Source organism: Diorhabda sublineata, chromosome 6 (genome assembly GCF_026230105.1).
Source record: "Diorhabda sublineata isolate icDioSubl1.1 chromosome 6, icDioSubl1.1, whole genome shotgun sequence".
Taxonomy (NCBI): Eukaryota; Metazoa; Arthropoda; class Insecta; order Coleoptera; family Chrysomelidae; genus Diorhabda; species Diorhabda sublineata.
This window is the reverse complement of record NC_079479.1, coordinates 34,037,504-34,059,228: the sequence shown is the minus strand read 5'-3', so window position 1 is coordinate 34,059,228 and position 21,725 is coordinate 34,037,504. Positions and strand designations below refer to the sequence as shown.

At 30.9% G+C, this 21,725-nt stretch overlaps 2 protein-coding genes across 4 annotated transcripts in view; both read left to right on the top strand.

Moving 5' to 3' along the window:
* Window positions 1-6,625: 6,625 nt before the first annotated feature.
* On the top strand, window positions 6,626-17,864 carry LOC130445393 (uncharacterized). 3 transcript variants are annotated; one of them, XM_056780989.1, is made up of 4 exons: window positions 6,626-6,666; window positions 14,849-15,066; window positions 15,388-15,471; window positions 16,663-17,864. In XM_056780989.1, the coding sequence occupies exons 1-4, from the start codon at window positions 6,639-6,641 to the stop codon at window positions 17,122-17,124; spliced, it is 792 nt and encodes a 263-aa protein (XP_056636967.1). In that variant the 5' UTR covers window positions 6,626-6,638; the 3' UTR covers window positions 17,125-17,864. The 3 variants fall into 3 exon arrangements, with proteins under 3 accessions (XP_056636967.1, XP_056636966.1, XP_056636969.1); XM_056780988.1 differs by lacking the exon at window positions 6,626-6,666 and adding an exon at window positions 11,541-11,696; XM_056780991.1 differs by lacking the exons at window positions 6,626-6,666; window positions 15,388-15,471 and adding an exon at window positions 11,625-11,696 and having other exon boundaries at window positions 16,663-17,764.
* A 1,890-nt stretch (window positions 17,865-19,754) lies between these two features.
* The window catches only part of LOC130445880 (uncharacterized), a 33,021-nt gene continuing 31,050 nt past the window's right edge, over window positions 19,755-21,725 (top strand). Inside the window, exon 1 of the mRNA XM_056781767.1 lies at window positions 19,755-19,873. Coding sequence (XP_056637745.1) covers window positions 19,755-19,873 — 119 coding nt within the window. The remainder of the gene's footprint in view (window positions 19,874-21,725) is intronic.

The window sequence follows — 21,725 nt, the reverse complement described above, 5'->3', positions numbered from 1 at the left end:
TTCAATTGATACCATTTTTTTCTACATATTCAAAGTATTCCACATTCCATAAACCACTTCCTCAATGCTAGATACTAGGGTTGATAATTGAGTTTTTAGAAAGACCAATAAAAACAAAATACACTTTTGCATGGGCTCGAATCGTCGAAGCATTTTTTTCCATTCTGATTGAGGTACCTGCCAAACATATGAAGTGAATACATCAACCGCTTCTTCAGGTGAATAAGAAGAAGTCATTTGTGTGTCCAATCCATCAATTCGATGTTTTGAATGCTCAAAAACGTTTTTGTTTGAACTGATGTATCCTGGTGGAGAATGATTCGTCTTCTGCGATTGATTTCCCTGATTTTTTCGTACACTTCTACTAAACAAATGACGGGTGCACAATTCAGACTTAACTTTTCTACGTTGCACTAATGGGACGGTAACTTCCCCTAGTTAATTTATTTTCTTCACGTGCAAAGTTGGGTAAACGAATTTATCAAACTCAGGAAGAGGTTAAATAGGTTATTGAGTTAGTTAGGTTATGTTTCTTTATCCTTGTTTCCATGGAAATAGACCATGATTCGGACCAGTGAGTCATCAAGGCAAATGTACACAACGCAATGTCTTTTTGATTGCTCAGACATCTAATGCAGAAAGAACCTTAGAGCCAATATGTGGGCGCTCTAATGGAACGCTACATCGGTTTAGGAATCGTTCGGAATGCAAACTATTATAAATTCTAGCTGATAATAAAAAATTAAAATACAATATTTTTACAAAATTTTTAAAGTTCTACGCCTATGAGCATGACTATGTGTGTCGGGGCGGTTGTTAGAATTAGTTCGTACAGATAGGTGCGTGTGACTTATAATTTTCAATATATTATATAATCATTCATCAATTAATTTGATTCCATTTCTCAGAATTTACCAGTCCAGTGTTGATTGTACTTAATCCTTTATTAACACTAGTTACTTTTCATTGGACGGTTTTTAAATGGTCGGCTATAACAGAAATCTTAAATAACATTGTCACGATCTTTTATATTTTCCGATACCGCCGTATATTGAAGGTGCTTGAAAATCGAATCCAAACCACGGAATAAGGTCACTGTTAATGGTGATTTGTTCCAATAAATATCCACCGTTGAATTTTCTATATTTTCTTTGCCTATATCTTGAATTTTTACGTGTCTAAATTAATTATTTGGTACAAATCTCTTCAGTTTCTTACTTATTATACTTTTATATAATTTTTGTTACTAAATCGACTTAATTTTGTTGTTCTATTGTTAATTTATCAGCATTTCTGACATAGGCAAAGGAAAATCAGATCTTCTAAATATCCTCGAAGTAATAAAGGAAAAATAAAAGCACGATTTACTTGAAATAGAAACAAATTTTCGATTTATAACAGAAAAAGAGATTTAAGTACGAAGAAAAATGCTATTTTTCTGTATTATAGCTATAGCTATAGCTTTATTATCAAATGACAAATGACAGTTGTTTTATTTGCAATTGCGGCCACAGAACATAACCTAAGAAGAAATGCAAACTTAGGTGTTATTCAGTGGAAACAATATGGCGGATTTTCGGTACCAGTGCCCTCGATGGTGCGTGTCAGAACTAATCTATTTTCGCGGTACATTTAAATTTACAACATAGAATATTCACACAACTTCTTAGAACTGGGACACATTTATTTACAGAATATCATCAAAATATTACTTTTGTAGTATGTAAATAAGTACTAACCAAAAATAAAACAGTAATTTAGCTTGCAGATTTAGTAGTAAAATGACTAAATTTATCGATTTGTCACAGTTGAAAGGAAAAGTTGTAGAAACTTCTTTTGTACATAGAGAGAGAGTAAAAGTTTTATCCAGTATAGTCCATCGTTTTGCTGTATCTTGTCTATACACTCCAGACATCTTTTAATGTCTTTAACTGCTCTTTGTTATTCCCCAAAATGTTTTTCAATTTTGATATTTTGGCTATTGTATTCCGAAGAACGATAATTTGATGTTGAGTACTGAATTTTACAAATTTTTTCCCATTTAGAACACACGTCAAGAAAGCGTTTGAAAAATTTGTTTATCTTGACAATTGACATTGACAGTAATGATACATTTTTATTACACTGGCGCCACTATTCGTAAGTGGTAGAACTAAATTTGTGTTGCCGAAATTTACATATAAATTCACTTTCTTATTGAGTATGTATTGAATCATTATAATAACAAATAATTCACGAAGCTTGTGGGATATATGCATAATATGCATATATCTTTTCTAAGTATATATAATAATGAGAATAATTACCGAAAACTTTCTTGACGTTTGGTTTTTTCCTATTTCTTTTCATTGAGAAAATAATTCGACGAAACCACTGACACGTTTAGAAGGATTTTCATCATAATATCAAGTGCAACAAACAACATTTCTAATCAAGATATAGTAATTTCTAATTTAGATTTACTTAATAATTGCATGTATATGAAGTAACTATTAATTAGAATAATTCATTTGATATTGAATTGTTGAATGAAAGCATGAGTGTGGAAATTTTTCCATGTGCGTAAATCTATAGATATGAATATGAATAATTCATTTTCGCAAAAAATGTTTCTTATTTTTCGAATATTGAGTATACTAAATTAGTTTAGGTCGAAAATTCACAATGTTTTTTTTTTGAAACCTATTATTTCCTTTCCTGCCGCTGCAGCTCTTATCGTTTAGATTTCGTACACTCCATGCACTTTATTAATTTCTTTATCAATCTTATCTCTCGCATACTCTGCACGTGTCTTTATCAAATCAACTGTTTTCCCCCCAATATGTTCTATAATTCTCCAATTTTTTTTGTTCTTTTGACCGTGAGTGTCATCCACCCTCAAAAACTAAATTTTTGGATTGAAATCTTGAAAATACTCTTTCTGCTTTGCGGAAATACCCAAAATCGTCTTCACAACCTCCTCCTTCATAGACCACTTCATATTGAAAGCCTCTTCTTCTTTAAGAAATGATATTTGCATTTTTTCGCTTTCAGTTTGATCGAAAATTCGAAGTGATTTTCATTGCCACTTTTCCATTTCTCACCTATTAATCAAAAGGACACTATTGGTCCTGTCAACAGACATGTATCCTTTCACTCCTGTCAAAATTTGAAGAAGCTGCACTTTTTGAATCCATTGCTATTCTAAGTTGAGGTTATGTTCAACAATATTAAATTTAGATCATTCTCAATTGTTATGAAGACCAAAAATATGACTAGCGGTTCTCGTAGTTGATTTCTCACTATTTTCAGTCATTTATTTTGGTTTTTCCACTCACCACCAGTGGCAATGGTTCCGATTGCTTTTTAAAGAACCCACTTTTATTTACAACAAAATATTTTTTGAAAAAAAAAGGGTCTTCAGCAATTTGTAGTGACATGTTTGTAATAAAACTTTCAAGATTAAGCCTTGTGTTGAATATTCTTCATACCCATGGTATTTATGGCTTTTTAAATTTCTTAAATACTTAAGTAACCGTATCGTGGTTTATGTCAATTTACCTGAAGGTAAACCAAAATTTGAATATTATTATCCCCATGATTTGTTAGTGTTATTATATTTTTACTGCTTAGAAAAGAATAAATGTTTGGTTTTCATACCGCACAAACAGAATTTTTTTGTCGTAACAATAAAATACGTACAATGAAGCAAATAATTTAGTTGAATAAATTCGAAATAATATTCAGAATATTTAATGTACTTTTCTGTCCTGGTTATAAATCATAACATTCAAAATTTTTAACGAATAATTCAAGTCATATTTCAAAATTGAAATACATAAAAACCACGTCAATCTCACGAATATACAGGGTGGTTTCCTATAACAAAATTTCCTCAGCCGAAATATCACCTTTAAAACGCGACGACTGAAAGTTTTTATTTTTTCTTTCTCTAAAATTTTAGTAAAACTAGAAACTCTAAATTTTGCAATTTTAATTCACTCGCAAAGGACTAATATTTTAGTCTGTTCTTATTGAATATTTTTCGGAAAAGTCAAGCTAATGTCAATGGAAATTATTAACGTAATAGTCCCATTATTCATTGTTGAAAACTACCATAAATTTAAATTTAAACATCCCTTATAAACAGTGGAAGAAAAAAATTACCAAACTAAATTTTTATATTTGTTAGATAATGTAACTTAAGTCGTAAGCTTTTGTAACAAATATATGTTTATAATTCTGTTTTCAACAAAGAAAAGTATTTTTTAATGTAGTCGTATATAAAATATTGTATTATACTCGTGCATGAAGTACTTGAAACTAATTAATAGAATCTCCAGTAATATCATAACTATTAGAAAACGCAATGTACAAAATTGGATGATGAGTTACTGGAGGTAGAAAGAACTTTCTGAGCAATGGATTGAGCAATTGAATGATCAACACACTTCACGTCTACCGTCGTAGACTTCCATGTATCATGTTTTTTATCCCTCTTTAGCCTCCTCATTCATTTATGTAACGCAGGATTCAAGTCCTTGAAAACCAATATTTTAACATTTATTATGGCTGGTATTCAACAATTAACATTAGTAAAAGTAGTTTTTTTTCTTATCACAGAGTGAGTTGAAAGGTATAATTGGTCTCATTTTAAAGGTAATCGTCTAATTGACGACCTCAAGCAAGGGTTCGCTGCTGGGTGTAGCAGAGTCACAGACACATGTGTTTTAAGTTCACCCAGGCAGCCAGCAAAAAACCATCCCGTTCGTGTTGTTTTCCAAGAAAATTTTACAAGTTTGAATTTTTTTGTAGATGCAGTTGAAAAGTAGAGACTCTAATGAGTAAAATGCACTTTCTTTCGTTCCGAAGTGTTGAGTTTTCGAGGAGATACAGAAGTTTATTCTTCAGCCGAGGACGTGGCGCGAAAACTTTTTAATAAAATGCGACCCCTAAGTTCGAGCGCGTTTTACAAAGAAATGACAGCTCTTAGGGAAAAATCACAATAAACCTTTTTTGTAGAAAATTTCTTAAACTACATTTTTTCTACTCTCACTTTTTCCGAAATTTGGCTTGGAATTCGAATTATTCGAAAAATTCGGAATTTTGAAAATATGAACAAAAATATATCGCTTAGCGGCCAAAATTTTAATTTTAACTCAACCGAGAAATATCTAAATCCAGAAAATCAGTGACAAACTAATTTTCGTGGGTCAGGAGCTGTACTCAATTCAATATAGAAGAAATTACATGACTCAAAACGTGTTTAATAACCACCTGAACGTTACTCGAACAAGTCATACCCTTTAAAATGCTTGTTACTTATTTCCCTACTTTTTCATAAAAGTCTATTGTTAGAAATTTTTCAAGGTTGACAGTTTTCTTTCTATTACTAAAATCTAATATTCCACAATGTTTAAAGACTGTTTGGAAAGCAACGAAAGTAATAAATCAATTCTTGAAGACGAAACGGAGGCGTGGTAATTGTGTCTTTTTGTACTATACAACTAATTGAACCCGACCTTTTCTCAGGTAAATTTTTTGTTACAAAGTTCCACGGCAGAACTTATATTTATTTATTGAAAATATAAGATCAAAAAATTAAAAAAAATGTTGACTGCCTTATTTATCGTTTTTAGTTTATTCAAACTTTATTTTGAATTTTGATCCTGGCAACACTTGATGCACATTAGGTGTCCCCTTGGAAGCGATATATTTAAATTTAGTTCTTGTTGATTGCGGAGCTCAATCGCTCAATTCCATGATCTCAAACCACAGTAACGAATTCCTGAAAGTCAAATCACATCCTGTAGTTACTACATGACCAGCGGTCCGCTCGCAGGTGGCTCTCGGGGAGCTCGGATCGATTTGTAGCCTAACAATAATATTCAGTTACAGGATCATCAGAAAGCAACGGATTTCTAGACCTTTATTTCCTTTTGTTCACCTTCAGTATTCGATTTAGTATTAATATTTGTGTTTGATTGCTTGTTTCTGTCATTTCTCTTTATTTCACTTTCTGCTCGTTTTATAAATTATAAAAAATCATAAAAACTTGAACCTGAAGGAATACTAATAGATATTTTATATCAAATAGACTGTGTGATACACAGAGAAATAGTGCTTATCATTCTTATCAATTATTAATTAAGGTGTTATCTCCATATATACGAAAGTTTTGATTAAATAATTTTCTAATATACCACAATTACCTCATCGCGCTAAATACTGATATATGATTGTATATAATCAAATATCGGAATATTAAAATTTCATACGCTTTGATTTAAAGTACAAATTTGATATTTGTAAATTGGAAGCCACGTTCGTTAGTCATATACCTGAAATTCGTTCCGACTTCCTCAATAAACAATTTAATCGAACTACGTATAAATTAAACAAACTCTCCTCTTTTTTTTTTGTTTCTATCGTCACTTCTCTACGTCATATGTATGATGTGCTCCCGTAGGATCATGAATGCAAGACGAAAACTACGGTGGAGTGGGATCAGCTAGAATAAAATAGACTGACATGTCCGAGAGGAATAAATCTACAGAGAACAATTATTGCGAGTCGTTTGATGAATCATATTTGAGATAAGTGAAAACATATATAAGGAGTGTATACATAAGTCGGCGGAACAGTTTCAAAATCGATCAATGGCAGTCTGGTTGAAGTCTAACAAAGGTAAATAACCATGATAAGTGTTAGCGGTATATTTGGAGAGGTTACTCGCATAGGTGATTGTGTTTTGTTATGTTTCAAACGTGTCGGAACTAGTGCGGCGGCAAATTAACGCGGGAAGTTTTATATATTTTTTTTATTTTCACGTTTGCAAATACGAGGAGACGCACTAGTTAGGGTTTGTAACAATTATAATGTAATTTATTATAAAATCATATTTTAATCACTATATTATAGAAAACTTTCTATAGAGTATTGATATTACATTAAAAAAAAAACAAACAACCTTTTATTTGGGTAGTTTTTAATAATAAATTTATCCCTTTCTATACTGTGCTTCTATACTTTAGAATACTACAGTTTTTTTATTTTATTTTTTACATCAATATTATTATTATTTTAAAAAATATGACAAACTCTCAAGACATGACTTTTTGTAAAAATTCCAAAAAATATTCACAAAAGGTTAAATTTCATACAAAATTCTTCAATAAAAAGTGAAGAAATTCAACTATACATTAAACATCGTTGTATCTAACACACCCCGTAATTTTTCGTTTTTCTCACTATTATTTTAAGAATTTTATTCTATATTCTCACCGTATTTTTAGCTAGTTTTTTCTTTGTATCAAATTTTGATTATATACTAAATATTATTGACAGAAATTATTGAAAAATATATTAAAACGTCTGATTGTTCTAAAAATAAATCTCAAGTTATAAACAATGCAAATTAATTACGTAATTATTCATCATTAATGATAATGTTTCATCAGCTGTGATGAGATGATAATAAATTTGACTTCTTATCAAAAAAATGCAATCTAATAACATCTAAATTTAAATTCCTTTAATGATAAAACTCAATTTTAATGTTCTTTTAATTAAAGTGACTTTTTTTAATAGAAATTACGTTTTGTCCTAAATTTTATCTATTTCAAAATATAATTTGACAACTTGCATAATTATATCAAACAATATGAATATCAAAATATAGAACGTTAAAAAAAGTGATATATATGACGTTATTAATAATTATAAATACATAGGACAAACATCTTGATATTTGGAAATTAGATTGAGAGGTCATCGATAAAATCAAGATAAGAAAAAGATAATTTTACATAGAATCGATCAAAAATAAAAATTCTATTCCATAAATTTAATTGTTTTCTTGTTTTTTGTTATATTACAATTGAGAACAGATGTGAATTTTGATATAATTCTTTTGCTATGTTAATTAAATTAAAAAAATTGGAGAAGACCTAAAATCGAGAAGATTTATTAACAAAAACAGAAACTGAAGCAATTTATGTGTATAATTATTTTTAATTTGATGTAAGATTAAATTTTGAAAATCCACACAAACTTAAAATTTTCAATTTTTAAAAAATGAAAAAGGGAAATAATTGAATTAGTATGAAAACATAAATTAGCTAAAATACTTTCATTATTATGAATCTTGTCCAGTAGTATGAGCGAGTTCTCTCTAAACAAGTCTTTGTAGTCAATTGGAATCATATCTGGAAATACCGTTAGTTATTAGACAACTTTTACCTGGGAATTCATTCGTAATGAAAAAATGAAACGGTATTTTGACTTTCCATTCCATAGATACGGTTTTGTAGTACTATCTACCAAGAATTCCAAGTACACAATACCGCGATAATTGTAATAAAATGTGTCAATGTCACTTTCAATTTCAGCTCACACCAAAATTTCAAAATTTGTTATCTCAAACTCGATCATTGTTTCTTTTAGTACGTTTCCACAATTTTGTCATCATGATCGAATTATAACTAGTTTTATGTCCAAACAATCGATTAAAACGATTCGAATTGTTTGCGTAAGAAATATAACATGGAAAATCCGTTCGTAATTTTGTTGTTCTAGGTTAGAATAGTACTCATTCAAAAGATTTATTTCACGTACATTTCTACAACTCCATTAAGTGAAGGTTAAATAAATCGTTATTGTAAGTAAAAACAATTTATAAATATCAGTATTTCCAGAAATAGTTTTCTGCAAATATCCGATTACATAATTGTTATGGAAATATGTAAAGGTGAATTACGTTGGGTTAGGGAACTGATAATTTATTTGAAAATATTAAATATTATGTAAAGTGATTTTAAAATATAAAGTTTCCCATTTTTTTTTTATATCAAAATCACAAATATGCATTTCAGCTTGATTTTGCTAATTGATTTCAACTACTTAAACATATCTTCGTAGATATCAACTAATTGATATTTATTTCAAAAAAACGATAAGATTAAATTGAATTTTTTGCTAAGCTTTATTAATATTTTTCATTGCCTAATTTATTTTTGTGTCGTGAAAAAGCCTGCACAGAACAGAAAAAGCTTATTAGGTATGCGCCAAAATAAAAAAGTTAATAAAGACCAAAAAACAAAACTTTTCAGACCTTTTAGATTCGAATCATTAATAATGTTTTTCTATCGCGGCTCCTATAGCTAATACTGGAATTTTAATTTTGAAAATATTAAAACTTTAAACTACAACGAATCGAATAAATTTTGTATTGTCAAATTTTGACAAAAAAAACAAATTAATACCGCTTCAGTTAAATGTAAAACACGCTGTAGTAGATTCCAGAGGAAGTACTACTTCCAAAATTAGAGCACAAGACAAAGAAGTGGAACTAATGCCAAAAAACACACACAAACACAGAAAAAAATATATTTTTCTTCGTTAAATGATGATAACAAAAATTAGGTTCAAAAGTAATGAAAAAATAAATTAGATAGTTGATTCTGATGATGAGAACTTTTTATTTTATTTTTTTAATGAAGGCGTTTTGAGAAAGACTATTAGATACGTAGTATTTACAAACACCATGTTTTTTATTTGTTCCATGAGCTCCTCAGTTGTATTGATGAGCAAATGCAAGTTCAAGACTAAGACCGGTTTAGTTTTGGTCGGAGTCTTGCATGCGTGGTCTTGGTCTTGCAAGCCTTCAGCTGGTCTTGGTCTTGCAAGCCTTCAGATAGTCTTGGTCTTGTAAAAAATGCAAGACCAAAACCAAGACCAAGACCGGTTTAGTTTTGGTTGGAGTCTTGCATGCGTGTTCTTTGTGTTGCAAGCCTGCAGCTGATCTTGGTGTTGCATTTTTCGCAAGACCAAGACTTCAATCGAAGACCAGTTTCGCTTTCTACTAAGTTTGTATCATTTTAAATGCTTTTTTTCCTTTAATATTCGAAAAATTGATAAGTGACTAACGCTACAATTCGACCATAATTATCATCATTCACTGCATTGCATTTTTTTGTCCTTCGTAACTAAGCTTTAATTGTTAATCATTTCTTTGGATATAGAAAAGTTGGGACATTTTTTATACATTTAATTTCGTTTTTTAACGTAAATAACACAGTTGGGACATTGTAATGAACTTTCTAATGAATCTAAAACATTGCATTTGAAATAATTAAGTTGGAGATTTCAGAGGAAGTACTACTTCCAAAATTAGAGCACAAGACAAAGAAGTGGAACTAATGGCAAAAAATACACACACAAACACAGAAAAAAATATATTTTTCTTCGTTAAATGATGATAACAAAAATTAGGTTCAAAAGTAATGAAAAAATAAATTAGATAGTTGATTCTGATGATGAGAACTTTTTATTTTATTTTTTTAATGAAGGCGTTTTGAGAAAGACTGTTAGATACGTAGTATTTACAAATACCATTTTTTTTTATTTGTTCCATGAGCTCCTCAGTTGTATTGATGAACAAATGCAAGTTCAAGACTAAGACCGGTTTAGTTTTGGTCGGAGTCTTGCATGCGGGGTCTTGGTCTTGCAAGCCTTCAGCTGGTCTTGGTCTTGCAAGCCTTCAGCTGGTCTTGGTCTTGCAAAAAATGCAAGACCAAAACCAAGACCAAGACCGGTTTAGTTTTGGTTGGAGTCTTGCATGCGTGTTCTTTGTGTTGCAAGCCTGCAGCTGATCTTGGTGTTGCATTTTTCGCAAGACCAAGACTTCAATCGAAGACCAGTTTCGCTTTCTACTAAGTTTGTATCATTTTAAATGCTTTTTTTCCTTTAATATTCGAAAAATTGATAAGTGACTAACGCTACAATTCGACCATAATTATCATCATTCACTGCATTGCATTTTTTTGTCCTTCGTAACTAAGCTTTAATTGTTAATCATTTCTTTGGATATAGAAAAGTTGGGACATTTTTTATACATTTAATTTCGTTTTTTAACGTAAATAACACAGTTGGGACATTGTAATGAATTTTCTAATAAAGTTGGTATTGGCCACTCTCACCTGATACACCCTCTATAATTTTTTTTAAAAAAAGAATGCGCATTAAAAAAAAAACAAATGTCTAAGCGTTTTTCCCAACACGCCCTCGTTTTTATTTTTCTTGTTGTTATTGGCTTTTATTGACTTGAAGTAATTCTAGAATACCCAAAAAGGGTGAATGTTAAATTAGGATACAATGTCGTAAAACTACTAAGACTTCCGAGACAGTGGAAATAATAATTTCGATACATTATCATATTTAAGTTTATAAAGTTATAAAGGATAAATCTCCTTGTATATTCTTGTATTTATAATGATTATAATTATCGAGAATTTCATAAAATTTCTTGGAAACGTTCAAATAAATCACAATGTTTACCGATAAATTAATAAACTTCGTAATAAATTTGTTATAAACAAACAAGTAGATCATCTCTGAGTACCTGTCTCTGTCTCCTGTTGCGGCATTGTTACAATTAATCGTAGCCACCTATGAAAAGCAATAAGAAAAAATGGCAGGAGTGTTTAATACAACATCTTGATGACGGTCTCATCATGGGAGGCTGGACCTCATGTTGGATGTCCACTCAACTGGTGCGGTTTAGTCTTAGTCAGACATTTAGCTTGCTAACAAGTCGCCAATATTTGGTGTTTAGGTGAGAGTGATTTTAGTTTACTCATGTTCCGTGGAAATGACTTTATTTGTGCGGTACGGAATTTGTGGTGCGGGAAAAATAATGCTATTTTTTAATTCATTTAGTAAGTAAACGGTTTTTCTGCATATAAATTATTTATTCAAAATAAATATAATTAAAAATTAATTTGTTACTTCCGAATTAAAAAAAATATATATATTAGATAAATTAACGACAATAACTTATAAAAAAAATCATTATACTATTTAATCGGTAAATAAAAAAAGATTATTTAAAAAAAATATCCACGATTTTTGTTCGATCTTTTTATACTCATAATAAACAAAAATTTTATAAAATACCCTAATTAATCATCATAATGAACTGATTTAAAAATTGTTGTAAAAATTAAATATTAGTCTACCAAAAAATTAAAACGAATATATAAAAATAAAATTATATCTTGTTAAACATGACTCACACTACCTGAGAAACTTATCAATAGTAAATTACAAGTTTGGGTATAATTTTAAATTGAATATTCATACGTTGAATTTATTTTCATCGGGGTTTTGATTTAAAACTACCTGAGGGAGTTAAACATAAAATTACGTCTTTCTTTAAAGGTCAGCGAAATGTCAAAAATTTATTATTATAAACTTAATAATAATAATTTTTTTTATTTTTGAAATATAGAACGTTTCATCTGATTCGAATTGCTAATCGATTTCTGTCTAAAAAAAAGTTTGTTTGAAATATTTTTTTATATTTCAATGTACTTGTGAAGTTTTTATATGTGGATTTATTATCTAAAAGAAAAGTGCTCTAAATGGTTTTGAGAACCGTATGTATTTTGCATCTACAATCTAAATTTTCATCCGAAATATTATTCGTATTTCTTCAAGAGATGTTTACATTTTACTTAATTATATACCGTATGTTTGCTTTATCATCTGATGCAGATTCACTTTTTAAACGTCTTCCACGAGGATCATATTTAAAACTTGTTTATTAATTTTATATTGAAAATTAAAAATCCTTATACACTTTACACTAATTGTTTGTGATTTTGTTTTGGTGATAAAACCTCTAAAACCATTAATTTCATTACTGCACTATATTTTTTAAGTTTTGTACTAAATTATTGTGTTACGACTTAGAATATTGGAATAAGGTGCCGATCTATAATCGCACATGTTCATAAAAACGTAGTACCACTTTAAGAAAACTAAAATGGCGAAACTAATAACGCCATCTGTTATTGAACGACTAAACTTATTAAAAATTATCTTGTAAAAAAATTTTGCTAGTAAAAAATAACCAATTAGAGCATAGAAAGTGATAAATTTAAATTCTGGGTTTTGTTTACGAAAAATTTTTTTTATAAACTATAATTTTCAAAATTAAAAATCCTAATATCCGATACGTTACACAGATGGTGCTATAAATAAAAAGTGAAGCTTCATTTTTATCATATAATAAACAACTGATTTAAAAATAACTGAAATTTATATTTATATTGCTCAAAAAAATCATTTTGACGTACATAGATCAAAAAAAGAGATGATTACTGATATTTTTAGCCTCTCAAAAGTATGAGCTTTAATTTTCCATCAAAAATTTCAAAGGCTATTGCAAATTGGTGTGTCTGGATTAAATTTGACGCAAATGATTGATTCCAGGGTGTACATTGCTAGGACTACGATTATTTTATCACTTATCGAACGTTAATCCACCTAAAATATCATTTTGACGTACTTAGATCAAAAAAAAAGATGATTATTGATATTTTTAGCCTCTCAAAAGTATGAGCTTTAATTTTCCATCAACAAATTTCAATGGCTATTGCAAATTGGTGTGTCTGGATTAAATTTGACGCAAATGATTGATTCCAGGGTGTACATTGCTAGGACTACGATTATTTTATCACTTATCGAACGTTAATCCACCTAAAATATCATTTTGACGTACTTAGATCAAAAAAAAAGATGATTATTGATATTTTTAGCCTCTCAAAAGTATGAGCTTTAATTTTCCATCAAAAATTTCAAAGGCTATTGCAAATTGGTGTGTCTGGAATAAATTTGACGCAAATGATTGATTCCAGGGTGTACATTGCTAGGACTACGATTATTTTATCACTTATCGAACGTTAATCCACCTAAAATATCATTTTGACGTACTTAGATCAAAAAAAAAGATGATTATTGATATTTTTAGCCTCTCAAAAGTATGAGCTTTAATTTTCAATCAACAAATTTCAATGGCTATTGCAAATTGGTGTGTCTGGATTAAATTTGACGCAAATGATTGATTCCAGGGTGTACATTGCTAGGACTACGATTATTTTATCACTTATCGAACGTTAATCCACCTAAAATATCATTTTGACGTACATAGATCAAAAAAAGAGATGATTATTGATATTTTTAGCCTCTCAAAAGTATGAGCTTTAATTTTCAATCAACAAATTTCAATGGCTATTGCAAATTGGTGTGTCTGGATTAGATTTGACGCAAATGATTGATTCCAGGGTGTAAATTGCTAGGACTACGATTATTTTATCACTTATCGAACGTTAATCCACCTAAAATATCATTTTGACGTACTTAGATCAAAAAAAAAAAAAGATGATTATTGATGTTTTTAGCCTCTCAAAAGTATGAGCTTTAATTTTCCATCAAAAATTTCAAAGGCTATTGCAAATTGGTGTGTCTGGATTAAATTTGACGCAAATGATTGATTCCAGGGTGTACATTGCTAGGACTACGATTATTTTATCACTTATCGAACGTTAATCCACCTAAAATATCATTTTGACGTACTTAGATCAAAAAAAGAGATGATTATTGATATTTTTAGCCTCTCAAAAGTATGAGCTTTAATTTTCCACCAACAAATTTCAATGGCTATTGCAAATTGGTGTGTCTGGATTAAATTTGACGCAAATGATTGATTCCAGGGTGTACATTGCTAGGACTTCGATTATTTTATCACTTATCGGACGTTAATCCACCTAAAATATCATTTTGACGTACTTAGATCAAAAAAAAAAGATGATTATTGATATTTTTAGGCTCTCAAAAGTATGAGCTTTAATTTTCCATCAACAAATTTCAATGGCTATTGCAAATTGGTGTGTCTGGATTAGATTTGACGCAAATTATTGATTCCAGGGTGTATATTGCTAGGACTACGATTATTTTATCACTTATCAAACGTTAATCCACCTAAAATTTATCGACAATATCGGTAAACGTTATTTTTCTTTTCTAGATAACTTATCGTTCATTTTGAGCATAGCAGTTGTATTGTCAAGTATATCTAGTACAATGACAGCTCCTGCGACCGAACCGCAATGGTGGACGAATCCTTGCAGTATACAAACAGTCCTTTTGAGGCACGGAAGAAGCCCGGCCGAAAATCAACTCAGAATATTTATTAAAATGCTGGAGACTGGAGTGAATAAAAAGTTGAAAGCAATTTACCCACATGTAAGTAAATCATTACTGGGAATTTATTGTTTCAATAAATAGGTGTTCTATGAAACGCAAACATCGGAGTTATTCTTTGAAATTTTAGCGACCTATCTTAATTAAGGTTACGTTAACATGATTAACATGTTTATTGCTGCGGTATTTACAAGAATTGATTATTAGAATAAATTTTTTTCTCGCATAACGGCGACGTTTTCGTGGTTTTTTTATCGCTGTTATCGACATTGCACTTTGTACATAAATTAACGCGGAAAAGAATATTAGTAAAATGTGATTTGGAAAGGCGATTGTACTGATCATTTCTTTTTTTTTTTGCAGAATGCTGATAGCAATCAAACTAAAAATTGTCCGAAAGTGAATCCCGTATTACGTTTGATGACAAAATCGAGTAACTTCAGTCAGGTTAGTTAATTGATTCTATTTTTATTAGTAACAAGATTTTCTTTTATATTTATGGGTTAATTAAAAAAATATCAGAAAATTAGAGCAAAACCTTCTTTAAAATTTAGATAATTCACCAATTTTCACAATATCTTCTAGACAGCTTCCAAATAATAAATTCTAATCAATTTAATTTACAATTGAGCCAATTTTGTTAATAATATTGCGAAAATTCTAATTTTTAAACCATTTCAAGCTTCTGAAACCCCTTATCCGTACTGATTTCGCGTTACTCAATTTTTCGATCTTATTTATTGGAAATTTCTAGTCAGAATTTTTTTTTTTTTGGTATTTGTTTTATCTTCAAGTCTCATTCCGTCAGTCTAAGTTTTTACCTGTTTCCACTTGTCAGTGAAATATGGATTTTGAACAAGGTTAAGTTTGTTTCAAGTAAACAAAATGTGCGAAATAAACTCTTACATTATTAAAATTTTCATATGGCTTTTCTTCTTTCTGCTTTCTTATATAAAAATATACTTTTTCAATGAACCTTTAAACTGAATTGTTTGGGTTCTAAATACGAATTAGCCTTTAAACTCACCAGGTTTTGTTCTACAAATTTCGCCTTTAAATAACTCAAAAAAAAAATCAGATGCATTAAATCAGGGGATATCGCAAACCATAGAATGAAGGCTCTGCTTCCAATTTCTCAATTAAGATGATCTCTCCAATAAAATCTAATCAATACTAGAAAATATCGCAGTGGACTGTTTTCTGTGCCTCAACAAGTACCAAAATCTCCTGAATCAGTTCTCGAAGGGTGACTCTCAATTCTAAAAAAACCCAAGCCATCAACATCAACCATCCCAATATCCGGAGCATACGATTACTACCTCAAAATTTCCACCAAAGGCTTTGATGAAAAGGTCTCGAAATCTGCATATAAGTCGTCTGTCTCATTAAGGCCGGTATTGACCGCTCATTACGAGTCGTTTGAATGATTTCCTTCCCAAAAACACTCATGAATCAGTATTAAACAGCCAAGTAGAACCCTTTCATAAATTCCACCTCGTAGATGGTCAATGTTGCTGATTTACTAAAACCTGGTAAATCCGTTCCCGGTTTTTTTATTCTCAAACCTATCTCTTGCTTTTTATTTATTGCTCACAGTGTAAATAACGAAATGAATTTTTATTTTTTTTTTTGTTACAGACGAGTCACATATTTTATGAAAGTATGGTGGAGTTGGCGAAGCTGGTGCATAAAATCTCAGCAATTCGAGTAGAAACCGATGTAAAATATAATACGGCATTGAGGAAATCGATGTACGAAGAAGTAGAGGCTAATTTGAAAAGCGTCATGTGCGAATTTAATGACACTTTAACCAAGTTCGAACCCATTAAACCGAAATCGATGCGGGCGATCAAACAGATCCGTAGAAGTATGTCTCACGGATGCAGTTACAAATTAAACAGTCTGACTGAACTTCAGGACGTCGACGTAGATTTTTTCAAAAAAATGAAAAAATTCTTCAAACAAAGTAGGAGGATTTTAAGACAGAAGAAAAGGAAAGTTTTCGGTGGAAAAGAAAATAAAAAACAAACGAAAAATAAAAATCGCGGGAAGAAGAATTTGTTAAAACATAAAAGGACTAAACAACAAAGTGCCTCTTAGATAATACCCATAGCGGAATGTCCTATGAAATCTCAGTGCGTATATTTCTGTGATATTACTGTAGTAATTTATTTATTTATTATTAGATAATATTCGGCTGCGTACGTATCAAGACTTTTTCTATTTTAGTGAATTTTCGACAAACCTTTTTCGTTTTTTGAAAATAATTTTTTACCTACAGCATTTATCACGAATCAAAATAAATATTTTTCCCAATTTTGGTTCGAGATATAAGCGAAAGAGGTCGGTATAAATATATGTATTATTTTAATAAAATCTATGGCTTTTTAACCATTGATATTGTATTATATATTGTGATATATTGAACAAGTATTATTATTCCATAAGAGACTGAATTTTAAATGTGTTTTCAATGACGATTTACTGAGGAAAAATCAGTCTCGCAAGTTGTGATTTGCTGTACAGAATACATTAAAAATCTGTCAAAAACACGTGGTGAATAGCTACCTCTTTAAAGGACTGTCCTAATATGACATTGCTTTTTTGTATTCTCTATTTTTGATAAAAATTTTCGAAATTTTGATCCGTATCATTCCATTTTATTTATTATTTTATTTATTTCTCATATTCGTTTCATTACTATTTATTTTGTATCGTATAGAAATTTTTTACTTGTAGAATTTTTATTAGACGATTGAATGTTCACTTTAATTTATTAATAATTTATTTACGTCTTGCCCCATGTGATATGATTTGTAAATAAATTAATTTTTAGTATATTCCATGTTTTTTATTATTAAAACCCAGTAAACCACCACAGATATTACAGATTCAGTATAGTCCATTTTTTCACTCGCTGCTTCCAGAAAAACTAACAATTAAATTCATAGACACAAAATTCGGTGCGGACCCTAGAGCCTTCCCAATCACAGACATCGTACTGCATTTCAAAAACTAAACAGCAATCAATGTAATGCAGGTACATTTCGTTTCCAACGGAAGTTAAGTCTAACCGAATCTTGACACCTCAAAAACACGTGAAAACCGTTTTTTGGGGTAGAAAAGTTTATTTAAGTCTTACCACAAGGCCAATGCACATGTTTACTGCGAAACCATCAAGAAATAACGCCGCAAAATACAAAACAAGCACAGCAATCAATTTAATGCAGGTACATTTCGTTTCCAACGGAAGTTAAGTCTAACCGAATCTTGACACCTCAAAAACACGTGAAAACCGTTTTTTGGGGTAGAAAAGTTTATTTAAGTCTTACCACAAGGCCAATGCACATGTTTACTGCGAAACCATCAAGAAATAACGCCGCAAAATACAAAACAAGCACAGCAATCAATTTAATGCAGGTACATTTCGTTTCCAACGGAAGTTAAGTCTAACCGAATCTTGACACCTCAAAAACACGTGAAAACCGTTTTTTGGGGTAGAAAAGTTTATTTAAGTCTTACCACAAGGCCAATGCACATGTTTACTGGGAAACCATCAAGAAATAACGCCGCAAAATACAGAACAAGCACCGAGGATTGCTTTCAAAAGGTTTTATTTTTGTCCACGATAATACCCGACTGTACTTTGCGATCGTGACAAAAAATTCTTACAAGAATTTGGCAGGAAAGTATTTGATGATCTTATTGCTTCCAGGAACATCTCTTTTGATACCTAAAATTTTTCCTCGGTGGTCTTGAGGACAAAAAACGGTTGATCTACCCCGTATTTTACAAAAACTTAATCGTTTATTTATTCTCGAGTCAATATCTACCTTCCGAAATACTGTTTTATAGTTTATAAATTCCTAAATAAACTTTTTTGAACAATAGAACAATCTAGTGAAACTAAATTTAACAAAAAAAATGCTGAAATCTTACCAGTACTAACTGAAGAACCACCAGCACCACTAGAAGAACTATCAGACGAACTAAAACCAAACAACTTAAAAAAATAACTAATAACATAGCAATCATCTACCACTTTAGACAATAATTCCTTCGAGATTAAAATATTTTAAATAACAGATGAAAAACTATATTATAAATTATAATTTGACTAAATCTGATTCTTTAAAAAGTCTGACAAGACAATCGATTAAAAATCCTAGGCAAGGTTTATCAACATGTACAAAGACTCCAATTGACAGAAATTGACATTAAATAACAACTGATGATGAGGAATCAATACAATACTGAGTCGATCACAAAGAAACTCACTTTTTCGGGAAGCGTTAGCGTACAGAACAACCTCGGGAGTTGCACTGCAGGTAATGACGGGAATCACACCGAAAGACCTGATGATTACCGAAAGAAATTACATTCCTGATAACACTGAAGACGAACAAAAGAAAAGAAAAAGGACAGCCAGTGAAAAACCTTTCAAAACGTGGTAAGAAAGAATGAAAAACATCGAACAACTGACTACTTCCTAAGCCAATTTTTGTCACCGACTAAATCTGATTCTTTAAAAAGTCTGAGAAGACAATTCAATTAAAAATCCTAGGCAAGCAAGGTTTATCAACATGTACAAAGACCCCAATTGACAGAAATTGACATTAAATAACAACTGGTGATGAGGAATCAATACAATACTGAGTCGATCACAAAGAAACTCACTTTTTCGGGAAGCGTTTGCGTACAGAACAACCTCGGGAGTTGCACTGCAGGTAATGACGGGAATCACACCGAAAGACCTGATGATTACCGAAAGAAATTACATTCCTGATAACACTGAAGACGAACAAAAGAAAAGAAAAAGGACAGCCAGTGAAAAACCTTTCAAAACGTGGTAAGAAAGAATGAAAAACATCGAACAACTGACTACTTCCTAAGCCAATTTTTGTCACCGACTAAATCTGATTCTTTAAAAAGTCTGAGAAGACAATTCAATTAAAAATCCTAGGCAAGCAAGGTTTATCAACATGTACAAAGACCCCAATTGACAGAAATTGACATTAAATAACAACTGGTGATGAGGAATCAATACAATACTGAGTCGATCACAAAGAAACTCACTTTTTCGGGAAGCGTTTGCGTACAGAACAACCTCGGGAGTTGCACTGCAGGTAATGACGGGAATCACACCGAAAGACCTGATGATTACCGAAAGAAATTACATTCCTGATAACACTGAAGACGAACAAAAGAAAAGAAAAAGGACAGCCAGTGAAAAAAGTTTCGAAACGTGGTAAGAAAGAAAGAAAAACATCGAACAACTGACTACTTCCTAAGCCAATTTTTGTTACCGAAAATTGTATGTATTGCCAATTAATAAACACCATCGAGCACACCCATGGAAGCAATGATTGAGATGAAACGAAATCACATTAGAAAGTCTATTGAATGCTTATCAGCAAAAAAATTTGAGCTTATTCCACATTACAGAGTAAATTAATGTGCGAGGTCCGTCCCTGGCGTCGCAACTCCACCAAATTTTCAACTATAGCCAGCCGATGGTGTGGCAGGTTAATATTGTTTGCGTTGTTACAAGGCTATTCGCATGAAATGTATCATATTTCCTATTTTTCGCGGAGCCGAAACCGACCGGCTAGACGGAGAATTCCCTTCAGGAGACGTATATCCTAGAGCGATTGTGACTCATTTAAAAATCCTTTGGGCTGTCGCAGAAACTAATCACTTCCAATATAATTATAAGATGGAAAGTCATATGAAAAGTTTGTTGTCGAAAGTTTTGGAATGCGATAAATGCGAGACGTTATATTTTTACCGAATCTGTTCGAGAAATAAAAAACTTCAAGGTTAACAGATGTTTTTAATTATACAGTGAATTCGAGAAAAATTTTCGATTGCGGAAAATGTGAAAGGGATGTTAAGAAAATTACAAAAAATCATATTTGATACGGGAAATCCATTCCCCAATATTTTCGCATTTATATAGAAACTTTAGGTTTATTTTCATAAAAAAATTACAGAATTGGTGACGGATAAATCAAAATCCTGTGCTACATCTATGACGCCATCAATTGTGCCAAAAATTATCTTCGTAGATACCTTCGTAGATGCATGGGAACACCAAAAGAGCCCATTAGATACAAATTAGAACTAGAAGGTAAATTAATGCGACGTAGAATAAAATGCAGGTACTTTGTTTAATTTCATCGTCGCTGTTAAATCTTTTATCCCTTAATTCGGCCTTCGGATTTACGGAAAGAAGTAATCTGACGTGGCCAGATCAGGGCTATATGGTGGGTGTTCAATCTCTGTGAATCCATATCCACGTGGAGTCGTAATTCTCAAAGTGGACCAAGAGGAAGACTCGACAGGATCCAAAATTGTAAGCGGGATCCACGAAAATAAATTTATTTGGTTTCAAGAATTCATGCTGTGAGTTATAAATTGATCATAACTAAACTTCGATAAAGACACATCTCTAAATACGTGGTCAACTTAGTATCAAGTCAAAAAAGATACTCCTAGAGGACAAGGAAAAACTTGAAATAGACCCAAGTGTTCCTGAAGGTTTTGTACCAGGCCCAAAATTATGAAACGATGGAACTAGCAAGAGATTCCACAACCTTTGCGTTCGCTGACGATTTAGCACTAATACTGAATTAGTTTTGATCGTATTACGACTGTAATAACAATAATAAATAAATAGCGTAATAATTTATATATTCGAA

Coding starts and splice junctions, on each gene's coding strand:
- LOC130445393 (XM_056780988.1), top strand. CDS start 11,630: ATGACTTTATTTGTGCGGTACGGAATTTGTGGTGCGGGAAAAATAATG. Junction 15,067..15,387: donor TGAAAGCAATTTACCCACAT/GTAAGTAAATCA, acceptor TTTTTTTTGCAG/AATGCTGATAGCAATCAAAC. Junction 15,472..16,662: donor AATCGAGTAACTTCAGTCAG/GTTAGTTAATTG, acceptor TTTTTGTTACAG/ACGAGTCACATATTTTATGA.